The 20,895-nt window shown below is 42.1% G+C and overlaps 2 protein-coding genes across 6 annotated transcripts in view; both read left to right on the top strand.

The window, feature by feature from the left end:
- Positions 1-49: 49 nt before the first annotated feature.
- Positions 50-12,402, top strand: LOC119455577 (platelet-activating factor acetylhydrolase IB subunit alpha1). Of its 2 annotated transcripts, XM_037716977.2 has the most exons (5): positions 51-314; positions 549-638; positions 735-851; positions 2,737-2,859; positions 9,713-12,402. In XM_037716977.2, exons 1-5 carry the CDS (start codon positions 252-254, stop codon positions 9,995-9,997), a joined length of 678 nt encoding a protein of 225 aa, XP_037572905.1. In that variant the 5' UTR covers positions 51-251; the 3' UTR covers positions 9,998-12,402. The 2 variants fall into 2 exon arrangements, with proteins under 2 accessions (XP_049524830.1, XP_037572905.1); XM_049668873.1 differs by having other exon boundaries at positions 50-314; positions 549-851.
- Positions 12,403-12,744: 342 nt separating this feature from the next.
- The window catches only part of LOC119455576 (PR domain zinc finger protein 15-like), an 86,880-nt gene continuing 78,729 nt past the window's right edge, over positions 12,745-20,895 (top strand). For 3 of the 4 annotated variants that reach the window (XM_037716976.2, XM_049668872.1, XM_037716975.2), the window contains exon 1: positions 12,745-12,875. The gene's annotated coding sequence lies outside the window, so the exon portion shown is untranslated. Of the gene's footprint in view, positions 12,876-14,796; positions 14,843-20,895 lie in introns of all 4 variants that reach the window. The other variant, XM_049668871.1, reaches the window with a different exon arrangement.

The following is a 20,895-nucleotide window of genomic DNA, read 5'->3' as shown; positions in this document are numbered from 1 at the left end:
CAGCTCGCTAGCGCCATGACAAGCAGTACGAAAAGCTAATTTGTCAGATCCTTTACATCATGGGCGGTCCCATGCAGCAACATTGAAAAGGCTGTGCATGTAAACACAACTTTTGTAGCATCCAAAAAATATCGCTGACGGCGTAGAAGTGGCCATACCGCTTACAAGTTGTGCTGCGTGTTAAAGTGAATATGCACATAAGATTGTGAATCACAAAGTGCTTAGTCTTTTGCCAAAGAACCTGATCGAACATGAGTTGTGTGGTGCCTGCTCCCGGCGTGAATGTTGACGGTGATGACCGGTGGTTGTGCTTGGTAAGTTTGTTGAACTGCAGACGTGGTTATCTTAATTGATCATTAAGACTGCTTGACGGAACCCGCGTGCTAGTCATCGTTCATTTATGAGCCGTCTTTTGCCAAACTGAATACTGGGGCGTCGTCACGATTTCAGCCAACCTAATTGCTGACGTGCTTGGTTTCAGAGTGAACGACTTTTTAATTGTGACTGTGTCATCGAACACTTTAACCTTGTTTTTCCTCTCTTCACAGCACAAATTATTCTTAGCAGAAGGGACAGAAAAAGAACCGGACGTCGTCGTGCTTGGCGACTACACAGTAGCATTCCTTCAACAGTCCGAGGCAAGCTTTCTGAATCGACGCATATTTGCTTGTGTATGCCGTCGCGAAATTCATATTTTATCCAGGGAATTGAAATGTCTATTCTTCTATTTAAAGGTATGGGAAAACTATTTTGCACCCTTACACTGCTTAAACTTTGGCATTCCTGAAGACCGAATTGAAAATGTGCTCTGGAGAATTGAAAACGGAGAGCTCGACAACGTGAAAGCAAAGGTACGAAGTATGCTTTTTTTTTTTTCTTTTTTCTTTTTTTGAAAATGTATTTGCACTTTTCAGCCTACGAGCGTACTCGCTGAAATTCCCGTGCTCATGCTTCACGGATAGAGCCGCTTTATGTTGTGGCCTGTGTGATCTTAGGTTGATATCAAGTCTGATGCGTCAGTGTTGTCTGTTCGGGATAGAGAGAGCGAGATAGATGGATGAGGCTGAACCCTTTAAATCGGGCGGTGGCACACGCCACCTAGCCGTGACTATTAACATATTTGTACCCTTGCCTTGATTTTAGCCACCAATCAGATAACCTCCGTTTGGTTATTTCTACCCACTTAAAGTCTATTTTGCCTCCACTGTCCCTAAACCCCAATGCTTTGAAAAAATCAGCCCCATTGCTTTGCACTGTAGGGTTAAGCCCTTTACAGAAAAGTATGAGGTGTTCAGCTGTTTCCTCTTCCTCTCCACGTGCTCCGCACGTGTCTATACCTTGGTACTTGACTCTGTACATCTTAGTCCACAATACTCCTGTCCTGGCTTCAAACAAAGAGCTTCCCCTGGAATTATCATAGATATTTTCTTTGGCAAGTTCTTGCATTGAAGTTCTGTATATTCCCAGTGCTGATTTCGTCTGCATCCCTGTTTTCCACAGACCCCTGTCTGTTTCTTTAACCGTTTTCTTAACCGCTGTTTCTTAGTTCGCACCCCTCCTGCAGTCCAAATATTTCATTGACAACTTTCTAGTCAGCTTCCTCCATTTTGTGTCAACATTCCTCATGTAGAAATAACTGAAAACTCCCCTTGCCCACCGCTTTTCCGCCATTTCTCTCAATCGCTCCTGAAATTCTATCTTGCTGCTAGCTTCCCTGCCCCCCCATCCCATGTCACCCTGTGCCCCCTGATTTGGTGCATTTCCGTGTGCTCCCAAAGCAAGCCTACCTACCCCTCGCTGCTTAATTTCCAACCTTGTTCGAACCTCTGATCTCATGCACAGGACCGCATTGCCGAAAGTCAAACTAGGGGCCATCACCCCTTTCCAAATGCCTCTCACCACTTCATACCTATTGTAATTCCACAATGCCAGAGAGAACTGTCTGTAGTGCGCCGCCTGCAATTGCTAATCGCTGTGTACTTTTTATATTGAGGTTCTGAATTGCCTTATAACGCCGAAGTTGTCTCCTCCGCCTTTTGTTTCTTCTTTTTGTTAGCTCTGGCATACCATGAATTCATCATCATTTATTTTCTATTAAAGACCCCTATGGGGCATTGCATAAGGGGGTGAGAGATAAAGTGCTTACAATATGGGAACCAATGAGAAAGAAATTATAAAATGACATGAGTGTCAAGACAACAACACTTAAACAACTGCAAATATAGACATAGTCAAGGATAATATTGCAACAGCAATTATTGACATAGGACAAACAAAGAAAAAAAAAATTTAATGCAGTATTAGAGCAGAAAAACAAGACACAAAGCAAGAAGCAGGCTTGTACAAGGCTCAGCGATTGAAATGCAATACTCGGAGCACATGACTGCCGGCGCTTTTTGCAACACCACTGAACGCCGAGGCCACCAAGCTGATTAGTATTTTTGGTATATGATGAATGTGAGATCCTTTGGCGACACATTGCGACTGCATTTGGTCCCCTAACGATCATCCAATGCATTCGGTGGAGCAAAAAGTGCTGGCCACCGTGCGGTCTGAGCATCGCATTTCATTCGTTGAGTACTGTACACAACAGCTTTGGAATGAGATAGGCTGTAAGTATGTCTTTTAATTTATCATGAGTGCTGCACAAATCACAAGATGAATACATATCAACTTGCTCAGATCTTAATCCTAATGTTACATTCACTGAGGTTACTATTTCATTGTTTTCTTCAGGTTGTTGTGCTTTCTGTGGGCTCCAATGATAATGCAAGTTCTCCTGAAGCTGTTTCGGAAGGAATAGTGACATGCACAACTGCTATCAAGTCTCGCCTTCCCGAGGCACAAATAGTCGTCTTGGTGAGTGTGAACTTGGTGTGCTATGTTAGACTCTAAAGGTTGTGGACTGCCATCTCACAGCATGACATCAGGGAATTGACATGCGACCTATTATATCTGGCTGGCATATGTATTTCATGACTGTCTTAAGCTGCTTTATGCAGTATTGATGTTTACACATTTGGTAGCAAAATAAACTTATTAGTGATGATATTTTCACCTTTTTTTTTTTTTTAATGTGCAAAGAGGGACTACTCAAATCTCCTTGCATGATAGATTTGCTGGTAACTTTGTACGTATAGGAAACTCAGTCTGATGGAAAGAAAACTGCCACAAAAGGAAAAGGTGACATTCAGCAGAAAGTGACATTAAGCTACAAAGCAAACCTGTATAAGTTCCATAGAAAGAAAGCTTCATAAGTGAAGAAACATTTCTCCAGGTGCATTTGTCAAATCCAGCATCTCTGCCATTTTGGGGCTGTCACCTCGCCATTTGAGCTGAACAAAAGGCTAGCAATTGATAGGGCCAAGCAAAATTATTAAGCGACTCAAAAGTGCCAAATGGGTTCTGTGGAAATTCTCTGAGGAAGTCTGAGGAAGCTGCACAAACTGGATAGTTGGTATTTTCCTGAAAGCAGCTCAAAGCTAAAAAATAAGCTCATTTGGTTCCCTGAAAGGAATCTTTTGCAGTTCAAAGTGCACAGCAAGTTTCCCTTTCATGATACTTCTTCTACCTTGCAAATTTCTGCAGAACAAGTTCGGTGATGCAGACCCCCATGGTTGGTGCGGCATTGTTGCATGTTCTACATTCTTGGGGCATTAACCTGCACCAACACCTACTACCTTGATTTCTAGAGCCAGTTGTGCATCTCTGGCCATTTTGTATGTGAAAGGCAGGCAACTTGTGTATCGTCTCTAGACAGATGCACTCATTGTTGAAGGTTGGTTTGGATGGATAGAAAAAAAGCATACGTCTGTCTTCACTGCTTGAGGACAGAAAGTACACTGGTTTTATTGAAAAAATAAAAGAATGCTAATAAGCAGGAGGACTGTAAGATGAAAAAACCCCGAAAGTTGAGGGGACATTCTACGGCCAATGAAAGAGCAGGAATCTAGCTAACCATGTTGAATCGCTGCAGAGCTGGTGGGACAGGCGATCACTATGCAGTTGGCATTGTTTTACACCAGCATTGTGGAGTAGCCACCTTTGATCAAAGTGACTTGTACAAAGAAAAACTTTCTCTATTATCTTACATTTAAATCATGGCACTCGCAATGTCATATTATGATCAGCTTTGCAGTTATTTCAGAAATTCAGACCCTTTTTGCCAGAAGAGGCTATAGAAGTTGCAATTATAATGAAGATGGAACAAGGAGCACATCCCAGGTGCAAGCAGCATAGCCAACACGGGGCACGAGATAGGCGCTCGACCTTGAATAGTGCTCTTCGCTGCAGACTTTCCAAAACGACTGCCCTTGTACAATAAGCTTCGTTGCAAAACATTGATATTTATTTACAAACTCAAAGGCATTCCCTTGTATTAATAATCAATAATTTGCTAGATTTGGCCACTTATTGAGAAACTGTCTGTGAGGTTATAGAGAGAGTGTGGGTTCAGCTGCCATCATTTGCAACTTGTCTTTTTGTCCACTTACATTCCCTTTTCCTTATATTTCTATAATTCAATTAGAAATTTTTAAAAATACAAAATTTCCCTCTGCTTTCTCTGGCTCCGTTATCTGTTGGTGTCATGTTGGTGTCACGAAATGATAAGTTACTATAAGACAGGAAAGAGACAGGACGCTCTTTCCTGTATTGCCATTAGTTCACATTATTTAGCCTTCTTTTATACCATAGGAACTATGAACTAGTAACTAGCCCTGTGACAAGCAGTTATATGTATGACATTGCGATGTCCCCTCGAGTGGTGCCCAGCTGAACAGTTTTGGTTTATCTCGGCAGCCCCCCCCCCCCCCCCTTTTTTTTTTCTCACAATTTTTAAGTTGTATTGTGAAAGATGCTTAAAAAATCCATGTGGCATACTTAATGCAGGTAGATACAAGAAATAAAGTACTGCCATTACCTCCAAAGTGCTAAAAATGTATCTCTGTAGGTACACTTTAGACTGTCTTTAACTCTGGCATGGAAGCCAATATTTATTCCAGCGGCAGTAACTACCACCTAGGAAATCTGTGCATATGTTTATATGTTCTGTTACAAGAGATAACTTAGTCATGCAGGTAATTATAGTTCTAAGACAGCATGTCTCCTTCTTAATGTATGTGCCCATGAACAGAGAAGGACATATGTCGTTATGCAGAAGTCATGCTTCCACTATTTCAGCAGTCATGCTAGCATCCCTCATTCTGCAAGCAGGTGTAAAAATTTAGTGCCAACAAGATCCTCTCTAAAGAAATCCAGTAAAACTGGCCTTTTTATTATTTTCAAATATATGCTAATAACAACTACCAGCTTATTTTATGTCTACATGGGGAGGATGAAGGCCACTCCCAGTGATCTTCAGTTACCCCTATCTTGAGTCTGCTCTATCTCATTGCACAACCTAATTCTCTGCCGTCCTCAGCTGTAACTTTAAAGAGGCAGGAAATGCAGCAGTATTTGCTTATTATAAGTTCCGAACAGTTACAAAAAACTGTTCCCAGAGAGAATCAATAAATTTAGTTCTGCTGATTTTCCCCCCCATTTGTGTCGGCGTATTCCTTAGCTGCTCATTTGATAAAGGCACAGAGCAAATGAATGAACTTTTTATATAGACAATATGGCGAGTCGGGCTAGTTGATTAAAGTTCCCATTGAACAGATCTTGAAGTAGTGCACCGGCAAGCACACAAAAAGTAACAGAAAAAACAGGCAGGACAGTGCTTCACTCACAACAGAAAATGTTTATAGAGAGCTAAGGGACTATACAGGGTGTTTCAGCGAACACTCAAAAATTCTTAAAGGTTGCCTGTGGCAGATAGCATATTTCTAGTTCATGAGCTGGTCTACTTGAAGAGGCTGACATTACTTGCACAAGAAACTGAAATGCATAATCGAATAATTAACAAAAATTCACTAATTAAGTTCTTAACTAATTACCTGACGGCTCATATTATAATTCACAAAGTGTAGCCGTGGAGTTCGCAAGGCAGATCCACTTGGAAGGAATTCTCAAAATGACGCCAGTTTCAAGATATTAATTTCTGAACTTTGCAGAGAAATGCATTGGCGTTCCAGTTAGTTTCTTAACAAAACGCCGCTTTATGCATTCAAGCACAAAATTAATTGGAACGCCAATGCATTTCTCCGCAAAGTTCGGGAATTAATATCGCGAAACTGGTGTCATCCTGAGAATTAATTCCAAGTGGATCCTCCTTGCAAACTCCACGGCTGCAATTTGTAAATTGCAATATGGGCCATCAGGTAATTATTTAAGAACTTAATTAGTGATTTTTTAATTAGTTGATTATGCATTTCAATGTATTGTGTAAGTAATGTCCGCCTCTTCGAGTAGACCAGTTCCTTAACTAGAATTGGGCTATCTGTCACAAGCAACCTTTAATAAATTTTGAAAGTGTTCACTGAAACGCCCTTTATAAGTAGTTCCACAATTTCTTGTGCATGCGCAGCAGAGCATAGAAACATCAGATTATAAGTCAACAGGACCACCTGTGGCAGAGTGTGATTTACAATATAAAACGCACACATACAGGAAAGTGCTAATTGTCAATGTTGATAAACTCCTTATTGTGCAAAATGAACATGGCTTAACTGACACGCGCTTCCTTCCTTATCTTGATTTGGTATGGCTCTACAAGCTCATGAGTTGGTTAATTTCGATGTCTGAAAATGTCTTTTTTTAAAACAAGATAGCAACAGCATTTTTTTTTTACAATAGTCAACAAGGTGGGAAGGTCCTGACGCTTTTGATAATGTGTGATGTTCCCTGAGGCAATCTTTGACGCATCTTCTGAACTGTTCCTCATAACACTTTACCGCAAGAAAGGGGAATCATGAATACTAAGCCAGATACACACTTGACAAATTTGGTGTGGTGCTTCAAAGTGCAACTTGACAATTCTTTGGTTCTGTTAATACATGAGTGTACACGTGAAAGTTTATCTTTTGCAGTAAACAACACATCAATCTTATACCCGGCGCCGACATGTTTCAAATTATGTGCCATATTGTGCACATACAGAATGAGTGCAGATTTTTTGCAGTTACTTGAGTTGCTTTATTTGGAGGTTGTTCTTTTTTTTTTTTTTTCAACTTTTATTTTCTTTGCTACATTCTTGCATACGGGAGTGTGTACTTCTTCAGGGTAATCTGCATCTTCAAATTTTTATACCTGAATCTTGAAGTTCTCATTCAAGAGATGAAAGCAAGACTTTTGTAATGCGGACATAAAACTGGCTTTTACTATTCACCTGTTAACCAAATTAGAATGACCAGACCTGAAGTTCAATGCTGGTTTTACACTTCTTGTTCAATAGTACGAGTGCATGTTACCTTTGGAAGGACTACTTTTAAATTTAGAAATTGCAATTGATTATTCTTTGGGGGCTTGGTCGTCAAGTTTAGACCCATACTATTTTCCTTACACACTTTTATGGCATTTCTTGAGAGCAATCTGTGTTCTGTGTGAGGCCTAAGAAGTCTTCTGCATACTTAAAAACGTGATTAGCAACGCCTTTAAAGTGACATTCAATTTCCTGCCAAATTTGCAAAGAAAAATTTAACGAAGGACTGGTGTGACTGATGAACCAACATGCATTCCCAAACACTGAACATATAAGTTTTCTTGCCTGGAGACAAAAAGTGGACAGCGGTAGATTCACAAAATTACAATTCATCATTATCGTCAACTATGCATTATTTTACACAGGCCATCAATTCATGTGGAATAGAATAATATAAATCTTCAATGCTAATTCTGAAGACAAAACTATGGCCAAAATTATATTCTATTAGAAATCTCGCTACCTCCCCCAAATTTTTGACACGAACAGGATTTACAATTGAAAAGCTTTCCAGGTTTTTCCGCCGGTACTTTGACACTACATTTTGCCAAGTGTCCCTCTCGTACTATAGCCCTGAACGGTAATTCAGGCTTGTGCGTCTTAGTCCTCCTTTCTTATGGTAAAGTGTATGTGGGACCATCAGGAAGATGCGTCAACAATCGCCTTAGAGAATGTCACGCATCATTAACAGCATCATGATCTTCGCATCTTGCTGACCATTGCAAAAAAATGCTGTTGCTGTCTTGTTTTCAAATAAACAGATTGTTTTCAGAGATTGAGATCAAGTTATTGGTGAGCCCGTAGAATTATACCATATCAAGGCAAGAAGGGAAGCATGCGTCAGTCAAGCCATAATCATTTTGCACGATGAGGAGTTGTTCTGTATTGATAATGAGCATTTGCCTGTCTTTTTTTTTAAGTATTGCAAGTCAGATTCTGTCATGGGTGGTTCTGTTGTTTAACCTACTGTGTCTGTGCTCTGCTACGTGTGTGCAAGAAATTGTGTAACTGCTTATGTAGTCTTTGCAGTGGCGCACCGATGGGGGGGGGGGGGTTGTAACCCTCCCCCTGACCCCCCCTTGTGCATTTGAGTACTGCAACTAAGATGTAAGACACAACCGTCTGCACACTCGCAAAAAGCGCATTTTTTGACAATTTCGCATGAAGAAATTCAAAGTAGTGCTGTTTAGATAGTATTGGCAAACTGTCAACCGCCCCCCTGGCAGAGATCCTGGGTGCGCTACTGAGTCTTTGCATTCAATAAAAATTTTCAGTTGTGAGTGGAGCGCTGTCCTGCCTGCTTTTCTGTTACCTTTTGTGTGTGCGCTGGTGTGCTTCAAGATTTATCCAATATGAATTAACATGGGGTTTCCAGTAGGTGCACCCCTTTTGGTGGCTCAGTGCCTATAGCATTCTGTTCAAAGTTGCAGGTTTGATTGTCGGCTGTGGTTGCTGCTTTTTGTTGGTAGCAGAGTGAAAAAAATTCGGCAGAACCCATTTCATGATGACTCCACATTTCGACAATTCATTTAACATTGAAGCAATATAGCGACAAATCATTTTGCTTAAGACATCTTTATTTACAATCTGTAGAGGTGGGGAAGGAGGCTAAGAATGATGTAAGTCGCACTAAAAACACGCATTTGCAACAGTGCCACCACAGACCACAGTGTGTACATGTTCATACACCACAAGGAAAGCTTCACTAAACGCGACCTCCATAACTGCAGCCTATTTTGTCCCACTGGACCCACACAGACCACAGCATCTACACCTTTGGACACTAAAAATAAAGCTTCTCCAAAAGCGGCCTTCCAACCAACAGCCAGCTTTGTCCCACTGGCACTGTAGAATTGGCGTTCAACATATCTGACTCTGAATGCACTACGGCACAACTGCGTAGACGTCTATGCCGGGCATAAAACTTCGACATGCACCTGTGGAGTGTGTTCACTGAAAGTCAATAGATGTTAGAAAGGAAAATACCATTAATCCGTCTCATTTCATGGGCATTCGTGGTGCAGTGTGCTAAAACTGTGCTTGAGGAACATGGGTTCGAACATGGAATCGAACCCACATCCTGTTGGCAAACATGGGTTCGATTCTGCCCAGCACCAGAGAGAAAAGATATTCTTGTTAATTCAAGGTTGGGAAGAAGGTTAGACCGACATAGACATGCTGATGAGAGAGTGGCTGTAGTATCCTAAGAATGCTAATCGCATTAAGAAATGCTAGTGTGCTTAGATTTAGAAGCATCGTCCCCACTATGGTGTCTCTCATAGCCTGTGCATTGCTTTGGGACATTAAACCCCACAATTCGATTTTTGTCTTTTAATGGGTGTGTGTGTGCAGAAGCTGCTACCCTGTGGCCAACACCCAAACTCTCAGCGCGACCGGCGACGCCAGATCAACGAGCTCCTGGCCAAGGCACTGAAGGGCCAACCACAGGTTCAGCTAGTGGACTTGGACCCAGGGCTGGTGCGTCCCGATGGTACCATAGGCTACCATGACATGTTCGACTTCCTGCACCTGAGCAGGCAGGGCTTTGTGTCCACCTTTGAGCCACTGGCCGACTTGGTCGCTCAGCTACTGAGAGAGGCTGCGGGCGCCGGGGACACTCCTGTCGCTGCCTCTTAGGTGCAGTGCAATGGGGAAATGATCCACCGGCATTCTCTCTACTACCACTGTGCATTGCTTTCTGTGGCTGAGCAACATTCTTTTTTTCTCCCCCCCCCCCCCCCACACTCTTGCAATGCACTGCCAGTTTTGAGGGACGTTAAAAAGAAACATAAATAGGCCTTATACTGATAGACTGTTCATAGAAATTTGTGTTCATTTGGTGTAAAAAAGTCAATTATTAGCAGAGGCAATAAATAATGTTCATCTTTTCTGTATTTACACCTAAACACTGGGCCATGTTGTCAATGTGACATCGCACAGATTTGAAGGTGTTAGTGCATATTTCGATATTTGTGCCTGGAGAGTTCCCAGAAGTTGTTAGGTTGAATAGCTGCTTGCTTTCGAATGCAATGCAATTCCTTTTTTTATTGGTACTTGCTTAACTGGTGCAAAGAAAATTACAATCCATGATGTCATGGGCAGCTTGTACGGGAATGTCAAGTGGCAAAGCCAACCATCATTGGCTTTTGTGTCCATTCTTGCTTTATCAGCCCATTTGGTGTTGTGTAAGTATACCAGTCTGGCTTAACATAATATTTGTATTTAGTGTCCCTTTAAGTCATATTTGCATGAATTTGTGTGGCAGTGGTCCTGTGTCTCGGCTGCTAAGAGGAGTGGCCAGAACTGTGGCGATCACCTCTCCTAATGCACAGTGGGAACTCAAGTAACATTTACTGACATTTTGAGGTGCTTGCCTGTGATGCCACAGCGCACTATTACTTGTGATTTCTTTTCTCTGTTTCGATGTGCAATGCATTGTTGGCTTGACATCATTTCTGCACGTGCTGGCATGGGAAGATAGTTTGGCGCGAACGTGCGAGCGACACTGAAGATGCATGATCACACAATGATCACACACGTGCGTAGCTGCACCTGTTGTGTAGTTGAAGCGGCATCGCTGTCAAGCACACCTGATTCATGTAACTGCAGTTGGCTGTGGTTGCCTGGAGGCAGTGCGCTTTAAGTTTTGAGCTTATGAGAATAGGTTTTGCTTCTACATTTCAGGAACTAATTTTACTTAGTTTTAAAATGTTTTAAATATGTGACAGTGGTCAGAGGGAAAGAAATTTTGCATTTGGCATGTTTTGTCAATTGACAAAAGTGTGAAACAAGGCCTCAACTTTACCAGTGAATGGCAAAGAGGAATTTTTGTAATTTAAGTTTCAGAGGTCTGATGATACCTCATTCAATTTGTTGGAATGTTTTCTTTCCCCTGTAGCTGTTCTGATTGTGCTCGTGGTGGGAAGCACGTCTGCAGTGTGCAAGCAGTGTAGTGTATGGGGAGTGATGGGCACCTCTAATACAATACAATATGCAGTTTTCTTTTTTTGTGTGTGTGTGTTTCTTGATGCATTCTTACAAATCTATAACGAGCACTTGGCCCATTATAGCATGTTTTCCACCTGTTCTCATGATGTTGCAAGTTGACCGTGATTTTGCCGTGTTGTCTTTTCTTTCAAGATCTTCTAATTAAGGAGCCTAACCTGCAGTAATGTGAGAATGCTAGCCTATCTGGGGTCTGTGTATTAATGTACGTACATCTCCCATGTTTGATATTATTCTCCATGGGGAAAATGGGACACAAGCGCTAGATGTATGTAGTTTATTTATTGTTACACTTCTGCTTGTGTGCTTCAGGTGGCTTTGGCTGCTTAAAGTTTAGTGTTGTCTGGTATAGCAAAGAAATTGTGCAAGAATGGGACAACTGATGGTCCTTGTGGTTTCAGTGCTCCAATGCTCGTTATGGGTAAATTTTAAGTCATGGTTGGTAGTGATGATATGCCTTTGGTTCTTTTAGCAAGTAAATTTGGATGCTGAAGCTTCTTTTTATTTTCCAATGAGTTCTTATTTTCCTGTTATTTCTCCTGGGTGTACTCAGGTTGTAAATATGTGAAGGTGTTGGTTGCCTATTGAATGCCTGAAATTATGTTTTGCTCCAATATTGTACAGTGCTTTGTGCATCTAACTTGCAGGCAGTTAGTTAATTGATGTGTTCCACCTTAATGTTTCTTGCGTTGCACTTTAGTGCTACATTCTCTATAAGCTTAGTTAGCGTTAGGATTGCTGCATTCAATTCAGTTTAAATGTGTGTGCAAGTTGGTACGTTGTGTTGATGCAGGATGCGATAAGGTTGAGCATTTTTGTCACCTTTTCGGGTATTTTTGAGCTGTTACAGTGTATTACCTGTTTCTGAATAGTATTGCATCGCGTCTATCGGAACGGCTAGAATTTGACGCCCATGCATTTCTGCTGGAAAGGAAAGCAAAAAGAGAATTTTTTTTTTCTTCTGACCAATGTGACAGCAGTGCCTTTGTCGTTGGATCTGCAGTGGTGCGTAATAAATTTCCTGAAGCCTGCAAAACGGTGATGTGGCCTATCTTTATTTAGTGTCTTCATAAACGAACACACTTCTCTGGAATTGTAACTTGTAAAAAGATAAATATAATTACTTTACCAATGGCTTTATAATAGCTGCAAAGAGGCATGGTGAGCTTCTGAAGAGCAACGTGAATACGAGCTGAAAAAAAAAAATACTTTACGACGGAAGTTTTAAGTGATGCTTGTACTCATTTTATCAGCACCTTGTGAGGATCTAAAGAACAAAGAAGAAAAACTCGCTGATTATCAAGTTCGTATTTGCCGGCGGCTCGGCGCAATCTTCCGCGGCGGCACGGAGAAAACGAAACTGACACACCCACCTGCTTCGCAGTTCTCGCGAGATCGCGCGAGACTTGGAAGTTTGCAACGCGAGGAGGGCGAACTCCATTGTAAATTGTGATGCTTTGCACAGTTTGCATATAAGAAAAGGCCAGGTAGACCCTCGAAAACCCCGCCGGTAAGTGTTTTTCTCGCTATCTTAGTCGGCTCTGTCGCCCGTGCGCGGGGAAATCTGTCCGATGCCTCGGTGCCGGTTGGACCGTTCCATTTTGTCACCCTGCGTTACCTTCCGTCCCTTTGGTACGGTCCTTTATGTTTCCCTGCTTATTTCCTGCGGACTGCGCGTCGCTTACCCATTCCGTTGTAGGGGTGGCCACGTCGTTTTGGCGCTGCTGTGGGAGCAGTGCGGTAGCAGTAGCTGCGCGTTTTCATCGAACGTCGACGACGTGATAGCAAAAGGCCATTGCGACGTTGTATCTTGCACAATAACGCCTGACGCCATTGCCCGTGTTTTAGTGGCGGGTTTCGTCCGTGTGCGGGCTTCTGAAACCGATGGGATCTGTGTGGCCGACCTGTGTGCCTTATTTAGTGTGTGTGCTGCATCGATGCCGAAGGAAGTGATGGAATTGTGACTTATTCTCTCCTTCACGCTCTGGAAATCCCGTACTTCGCTCGAAAAAAATTGATGCGCTTCTTTTCCCGAGGCACCGTAGGAGGCTGCTTTAGCTTGGAGGATTGCCGGTTATGCATGCTCGGTTGTGGTATCGAGTAGACGTTCTGACACATAGCGGAACTCCTTTTCGTTGATGACTGCGCATTGCACGTTCGTAACGATAACACAAGCTCCTTGATGACTTGCAGATCTAGAATCCGAGTATAGTGAGCGCCTGAGTACGATGCGCTAGCATTGAGGTCGCCCGTTGGCAAATGAATGATAATTTAATATTTCTAGGCTACTGCAGAGCTAATACCCGCACTTAAATGTGCAAGTTAAATATCGATATGTAACGTGTGATGTCGCTGGCGTTAAAACGCCTGTATTCTGTAGCCCCAAACGACGTAATCTCGAGCTCCAGCTAGGCGGAGTGCCTGAATAAACAGAAGCAGCACTACTTATGAAACGGACGATACAATGCTGCAATATAAAAGCGCAGCCTTGGTGTGTTATGGAACGCGATGTTAATTTTTGTCATGGACGTAAGTAATTGTATTTATTGCTAATACATTTTATGAGGAAGCTGCACATATGCAAAAAGTAGCTGAAGTCTAGAAATTTTTTAGTTTAATGACGAAATTGAGTTTTGCTAATACCTTTGATGAGGAAACTGGCACACACAAACAGTAGCTGAAGTCTAGATTTCTTAGTTTTATGCGAAATTAATGCAGCATTACGTAACTTACAGTAGTAATGAACTACACACTAGAAGTGCTTTTAACAATGAAGCTGGGTGTTTACATTCATGCTACTAGTAGGAGAAACTCAATTAGGTTAGATAGTGTTTAGCCAGTTTATATCATTCACACTGCTTGGAAAGCAACACATTTGCTGTCATGATGAATGGTGCATGGAAGTTATTGAGTGCATGACCATGGAAGCTTACTTTTGTTATGTATGTATGTAGTCCTGCAGAATTAAAATCCTTATTGGGGCTGGCTTCTCTGAGAACAAAGGCAGGAAAGAAAGCATGGCGCAGTGATGCTGCCATTGTTTCAACTCAAGAAGACATGTCTTCACAGTTTGGCCATTTGATTTTGTGAAGTTGACAATAAATGATATCATTTGTTTTTTCTTCTAGATTTGACAACCATGTTCTCATTGTGAGGCCCAAATTTGTTTGTAAATTTTGTATTACAGTTTTGGAGTGGTGTTTCTCCACGAGAACAAAGCCATACATTACATACACCAGATAATGTTAGTTTGTTGTTAGACATATTGTGATGTTTCGCTTTACTTGGTAAAAAGTTGTGAAAAAAGATGCGGTTTGAGGAATGCTTCAGTTTCTTGTTTAAACATCCTACCTCACAGGCCTGACATAAGGCATTGTGTGAGGGGGGTCACAATAGCAGTAATAAAATACATTCTTCTTTTTCATTCATAGTTACGAAAATTAAGTGTGAACTCAAGGGACAAAGCAGGAAGTGCACGTGAGTGCTGTCTCACAACTGAATTTTTATTGGGATCTACCCTGAATATATATACTAGGAAGTAAAGAAAACAGAGCCCAATTAGCAGTACGAGTCACCGCTTTTTAATTTTGTTTGTTTTTGATTATTTTCTCTTAAAACTTTTGATGAGATTTATATATTTGTACAAACTTCTAAAGTTTTATTTGCACTTTATACTCTGAGCTGCACAACTCTTGATAAATTCATTATCTCTAACTTTAATCATAATTAAAATTATAACTAATGTTTAATTAATACATAATTTAATTAATCATTAAAAAGATAGCTAGTTTTCCAATTCCCCAAAGCCTGTCTCTTCTTACTTCCCATTTTCTGGGAATACTAAGCCCACAGAATTGACAATGCCTGCTTGCACATGAATATTGTTTTAATTATATGTTTATGCCGCCCCTACTGCAACCTAACCCCCATCCCTCCTCAACCACTCACTTTCCTCTCAATATGACATTGAACTTGCAAGCCAAACAACACTGCTTTCTTCAATAAAAAAAAAATGTTCTGAACTGCTCTCGATAAACAGCAGCCATGGAACTTGTGCTCTGTGACTAATTGCAGCCCGCTGTGGTGAAATTGCAAGGCAGGCGTATTGGTGGATGGTCATCTTTGTGGTGTAGAAGGGCACCCAGTGAGCCCCACACACTTCTGGGGTCACCTTGTACACCTATGCCATCAAGGTGAAGTCACAATGACTCTAATTAGCAGGCCTGCTGCAAACTTTATCTGTTCCTGTAGATCACGATAAGGAGTGCTTCCCTGCAAAATGTGGACAGTGTGAGGATGAAACTATTTTTAAGGTTCCACTTCCTAATCTAAACTTTGGGAGTTTCCATGCCAGAACTACGATATGATTAGGAGGAACGCTGTAGTGGGGGTCTCCGAATTAATTTCGACCACCTGGGATTATTTAACGTGCACCGAATGCACAGTACACGGACATTCTTGGCATTTCGCCCCCATCGAAATGCGGCCGCAGTGGCTGGGATTTGATCCCGCGCCTTCAGACGTAGCAGCGCAACGCCAGAGCCACTACGCCACCACGGCGGCTTGTTTAAAAAGTTCCCAAGGGATCACGTAAAGGGTAAAGTAACTGATGGCCACATGCAATGGCTTAAATGCCCTCCAAACAATGTTTAGGTACTTAGTGTAGTTGAGGCGACTGAGCAGCCGTGCTCTGGTATCTCTCTCTTGTTGATAAGGGCTTTGTCCCATCAATTGTGTGCTCAGTAATGAATGTTGGACTCAGTAATGTGGCACTTAGCATGATGTGTAGAGGGGAAAAATTCGAATGGCATTTGATCACTTGGTCGTTAATTAGTGACTGACAAATTTAAGCACATATTCAGCCTCTGAACAATAGTGTACAAAGCCTACAGAGATTATGTTAAATGCATAGATCAAAAGGACTCGTTTGACTGAATAATAATTAGAATAAGAAAAGACATTAAACAATAATTAAAAATAACTTTGGCTTCACAGCAAGGAACGGGAGATGTATTCCGAGATGGTCACTTTTGGCAATGTCACTTTCAGTCTGCACTTATTGGCTGTTTGAGCAAAACTGGATGAGCTGATTGGCTGGTTGAGCACTACGTCACGCAAAAGCGATACTGTGAGTGAAAATGATCGAGAATACGATCACAATAGTAGCTAATGCTTCAGGGCTAATTGACACAGCACTTTATAGCTTCAAAATGCAAGTATGTTTCTGCTGCTCTGTGGAAAGACATTTCTCACTGCTGACATGTTATATTGGCTCTGAAACACCTTGTGTTTCTGCTATTGTATGGAAGGACGCCTTGCTTTTCTCTGTTTGCATATTTAGCCCTACCTACAATAGACAAACCTTTTGAAAAAATTTGTGAAACTCTGGATTGATTTGTTCAGGTATTGCCTGTGTAGATTCAGTCTTTAGCAATATGCGGAGAATGTAACTCAAAAAGCACTTATTTTGCTATTCGTCCAGTCAAATTAAAGTTGGCAGGAGGTAGTTTTACATAGTTGTGGCTGTGCTTTGGTTGCTTCTTGACACCATAGGAGGATTAAACAAAATCGAGAAAAAAGAGGAACAAGAAATTGCAAGAAGAAATTAAATGTGGTGTGCCCAAGGAGGTTTAAAATAAAACATTCTGAAGTGGCAGCCCCCATAGTTTCTTACCAGCAGAGGCGAAGCCAGCACTTGCCCACACTGCACCTCTGAAATAGAGCTGTGCCAGCTGGAGTCTGCTCACAGCTCAAGTGCTTTTGCTTTGTTAATGTGAATGCCAGGCTACTTAGAACATAAAAGCTAATTGTTTCTGACAAATATGTTACCTTTGACTGAGTGCTAGGCCGGTGTAGTGTAGCGATTCCTTTCGCTTGATTCTGTGTCTTATCATCCACCGGTCATGACCAGCCGATCCTGATGGTAACGTACGCTCAGACCACTGATGAACCAAGAAAAGAATCAGAATGGAATACAGTATCTATATTATACTGACCTTGATATCATGATCTTTCATAAAATTTGCTAAGAAGGTCGGGCTTTATTCTAAAACCAATGACACAAAGATCCACATCAAGCAGAATTGCACAACAAAATTAGTGAATTAAATAAAAACTCGCAGGGAGTGAGAAGAAAGCACTTCCTTTTCTTCACTATACTAGCTAATGTTTTTTCGTGGCCATCATAAAATGGCACCTGTCTGGCTTTAGTTTCGGGACATCATTTCGACTCCAGAAGTTCTTTTTTTAATAATCTGCTTGGGTGTGCCATAATGACATCTTGTTCCATATAAGCTCAGAGCTCACATCACCTTAAGTGTTAGCTTCGTTTAAAGGGCCCCTCACCAGGTTTAGGATGTGGTGGCCGCGAGAGGGCCACAACGTGCAGGCAAGGGCGAGCAGCGAAGCAAACAGACAAGCACAGCACGGCACGTAGACAACGCAGTGGCAATCACGTTTGCAAACCAGCAGCGAAGCACACAGACAAGCACAGCACGGCGCATAGACAACGCAGTGGCAATCACTGCGTTGTCTGTTCTTGCATGGCGCAAGAACAGCTGAAATTTCAAACAAAGATTCACACGTCCTCCCTCTCGAGGGTACCTTGGGCAGCCTACCCAGTAGACAGCAGTGTTGCGGAATGGGCACTCCCATTCCATTCTAATTCCATTCCGGGGAATGAGAATGTGCCATAATTCCATTCCTTTCAATTCCTCGGAATGAAAAAACATAGCCCATTCCCACTCCGGGAATGGCCAGGCAGTTCAATTCCATTCCTGTAATTCCTCAACATAAGAAAGACATCTTGATAGTTTTATTGAGTTACTGATGAACGCACCATAAAGCTGATGTCATCAGACGCATTAAGAACTGCAAAAATACGCAAAACATGTTACCAAGGTCGAGGGAAAGTAGCTTGGTGACATACCTGGTACACTACAACCACCCTACTAATTCCCATAGAGGCAGTTCTCCCGCCACCTATAGTATTTGCATGGTCAGCATGCTTTAACAGCTTGTGATATTTTAATATTGCTTAAGCTTAAATGTATTCATGCTAAAATGACTACATGGCGTATTTTTATACTGAGAAAAGTAGTGTTCATTGAGACCTTATATTATGGCGTCGTCAAGAGCAGCCTTTAGATGAACAGGCACAGAGGTTCACCCAGCGATGAAGGCAGATGTTATCTTCGGCTGGCTTGCCAGCCCTTTCTCTTGTTGCGTGTACTCACGTTCGTGCTTTCTTTTTAGGTGCCGTATCAAATTGGTGATTAGGTGATACAGCGCGCAAGCTGGTATGCGAAAGCTTGCAGTGAACACAAGCATCGCGCCGGCGTCCATATGCATCCCAACTTTTAGAAGCGCTTTTTCGAGACAGAAGCAAAAACAAAAGTGAAGGGGGGGGGGGGGGAGACACCAGGCAGCCTGGGCGAAGGCGCCGCCGAGGTAAAAAACAATCACAAGGCGTAAGGAGTGGGGGGAGTATGCCGCCACCGTAGTTCCGCACAACGGATACCAACGGCACAGAGCCGCGGTTACGCGAAGAATTGAGACAAACTTCGGGGCAACTTAGTCTATAAGGACAGAATTGTAGCAGGCAAGTTGCTCCTAAATGTACCATACTTATAATCAGCCAAGCCATTTCAAAAATATTGCTTTGTGGTTCAATTCAAGGCTCTGACTTACTAATGTTTCAACGTGGGCGGGTTGGTTCTTTGGCATATTTTGAAAAAAAAAAAATACAGCGCATAGACGAAAAAGCACTCTATTTGCGGAAAAACACGTTATTCCATTCCATTCCAGGCAAAAGGCGCTTAATTCCATTCCCATTTCATTCCGGGTCGTGAAAATGTGGAATGATTCCGGAGTCATTCCAATTCCAGAATGGTAACTCCGCAACACTGGTAGACAGTACTGATGTGAGCATGCAAGCCAAATATTCCACCGCATGCAGTAGGGAGCCTACAAGGCGTCGCACCTAGTATGTTTCTCAGTTGCAACAAAAGATGTTTCAGGGTCCTGGTGAACGTTTAACAGCACGAACAGATGAAGGACAAGATGAGCTGGTGACACAAACTGTAGCTGCTTTCAGCTACTTTTATTTTCGTTTTATTTTCGGAAGTTCACGAAATATATGCCATAAATTGGGTGCGCAAAAATAAAGAAAGAGATACAACTATCACATGCAAGTTGTCGCCACTTAATCATAATTGTATTTTTCTCAAAACACAAACACCCAGAAATTGCTTCTCTTTTCTGTCAGCATCAGGGAAGCCATACTCACACACGTGTCATTCAGTTTAGATATCTATGCTGTGCTCGTTTGTGTCACGTACTTGTTGTGTCTTCCATCTGTTTGCACTGTTAAATGTTCACCATGCTCCAGAACTAACTAGCCCATCAATCAATCAATCAATCAATCAATCAGGCAATCAATCAAACTTTATTCTTCTCAAGAAGAGAAAGGGGTTGTGGGAAAAAGCTGCTTCATTGCAGCTTGACTAAGCCCCGCCCCCTGTGCTACAATTCGACAGTGAGCAGCACTGGCCTATGTACAGCTTCCCGCATTTTTAGCTATATCGCGCGAGAACACTATAGTATGGTCGTAGGCCGTCCTGAAGGGAACATTGCATTAGACTCTTGCACAGGAAAGTGCCTAGTGCACTTCAGAGCACTTCTGCCAGTATCGCTGATTATCGCCGCTTAAAGGTGCTAAATAGATGTGTGATGGATGCTCGCATGATATAGCTAAAAATGTGGGAGGCTGTACATGGTACCTTGACATAAATCTAGGCGCTGTACAAGAAACAATAAAATGCGAAGAAAAAACTCGTAATACAGTAACAAATATGTACAGGTAGGAAATAGGTTCATTCTCAAAGTACAATGCTCAATTAAAAAAAAAAGAAATGGAAAGAAATCAGCAGCAACAAACTAAGATGCAGACAAAATTTCACTAATAAACTATAGCACTAGAATCGCAAACTGAGAAAAAGAAATGAACACATCAAGATCAGTCAGGCTGGATAGATATAGGCACATATATGTATATATATATATATATAGAGAGAGAGAGAGAGACTGGCTAGACAGTGGCTCCAGCAAAGTTCAAGTGGTTGCGACTCCGTAGTACGGCGACGTCGTGTACCCTGCACCTCCACCACTCTGTTACAGGTAACTCTATAAATTATGGGGTTTTACGTGCCAAAACCACGATATGATTATGAGGCACGCCGTAGTGGGGGACTCCAGAAATTTGGACCACCTGGGGTTCTTTAGCTTGCAGCTAAATCTAAGTACACGGGTGTTTTCGCATTTCCCCCCCATCGAAATGCGGCCGTCGTGGCCGGTGTTACAGGTAACTCTCCGTGAAGAGAGGGTTTAGTATTGGAACACAACCGATGGTCAGGTTCAGCTATCGCTAGCCGAACGTCGTCTTCTGCCCTCTTACCCTGTGTCCCACTACTGCTGGCGGCACATACCCAAATCATACAAGGCTTTCACGCTTGTAACAATATATTTATGCA

This window comes from Dermacentor silvarum, chromosome 6 (genome assembly GCF_013339745.2).
Source record: "Dermacentor silvarum isolate Dsil-2018 chromosome 6, BIME_Dsil_1.4, whole genome shotgun sequence".
NCBI classification, from domain to species: Eukaryota; Metazoa; Arthropoda; class Arachnida; order Ixodida; family Ixodidae; genus Dermacentor; species Dermacentor silvarum.
The sequence above is the reverse complement of the archived record's forward strand: the minus strand, read 5'-3'. Positions and strand labels throughout refer to the sequence as shown.

Bases quoted from the DNA above. Each gene is read 5' to 3' on its own strand.
- LOC119455577 (XM_049668873.1), top strand. From the start codon at position 252: ATGAGTTGTGTGGTGCCTGCTCCCGGCGTGAATGTTGACGGTGATGAC. The intron at 852-2,736 runs GTACGAAGTATG...TGTTTTCTTCAG, and splicing joins TCGACAACGTGAAAGCAAAG to GTTGTTGTGCTTTCTGTGGG. The intron at 2,860-9,712 runs GTGAGTGTGAAC...GTGTGTGTGCAG, and splicing joins AGGCACAAATAGTCGTCTTG to AAGCTGCTACCCTGTGGCCA.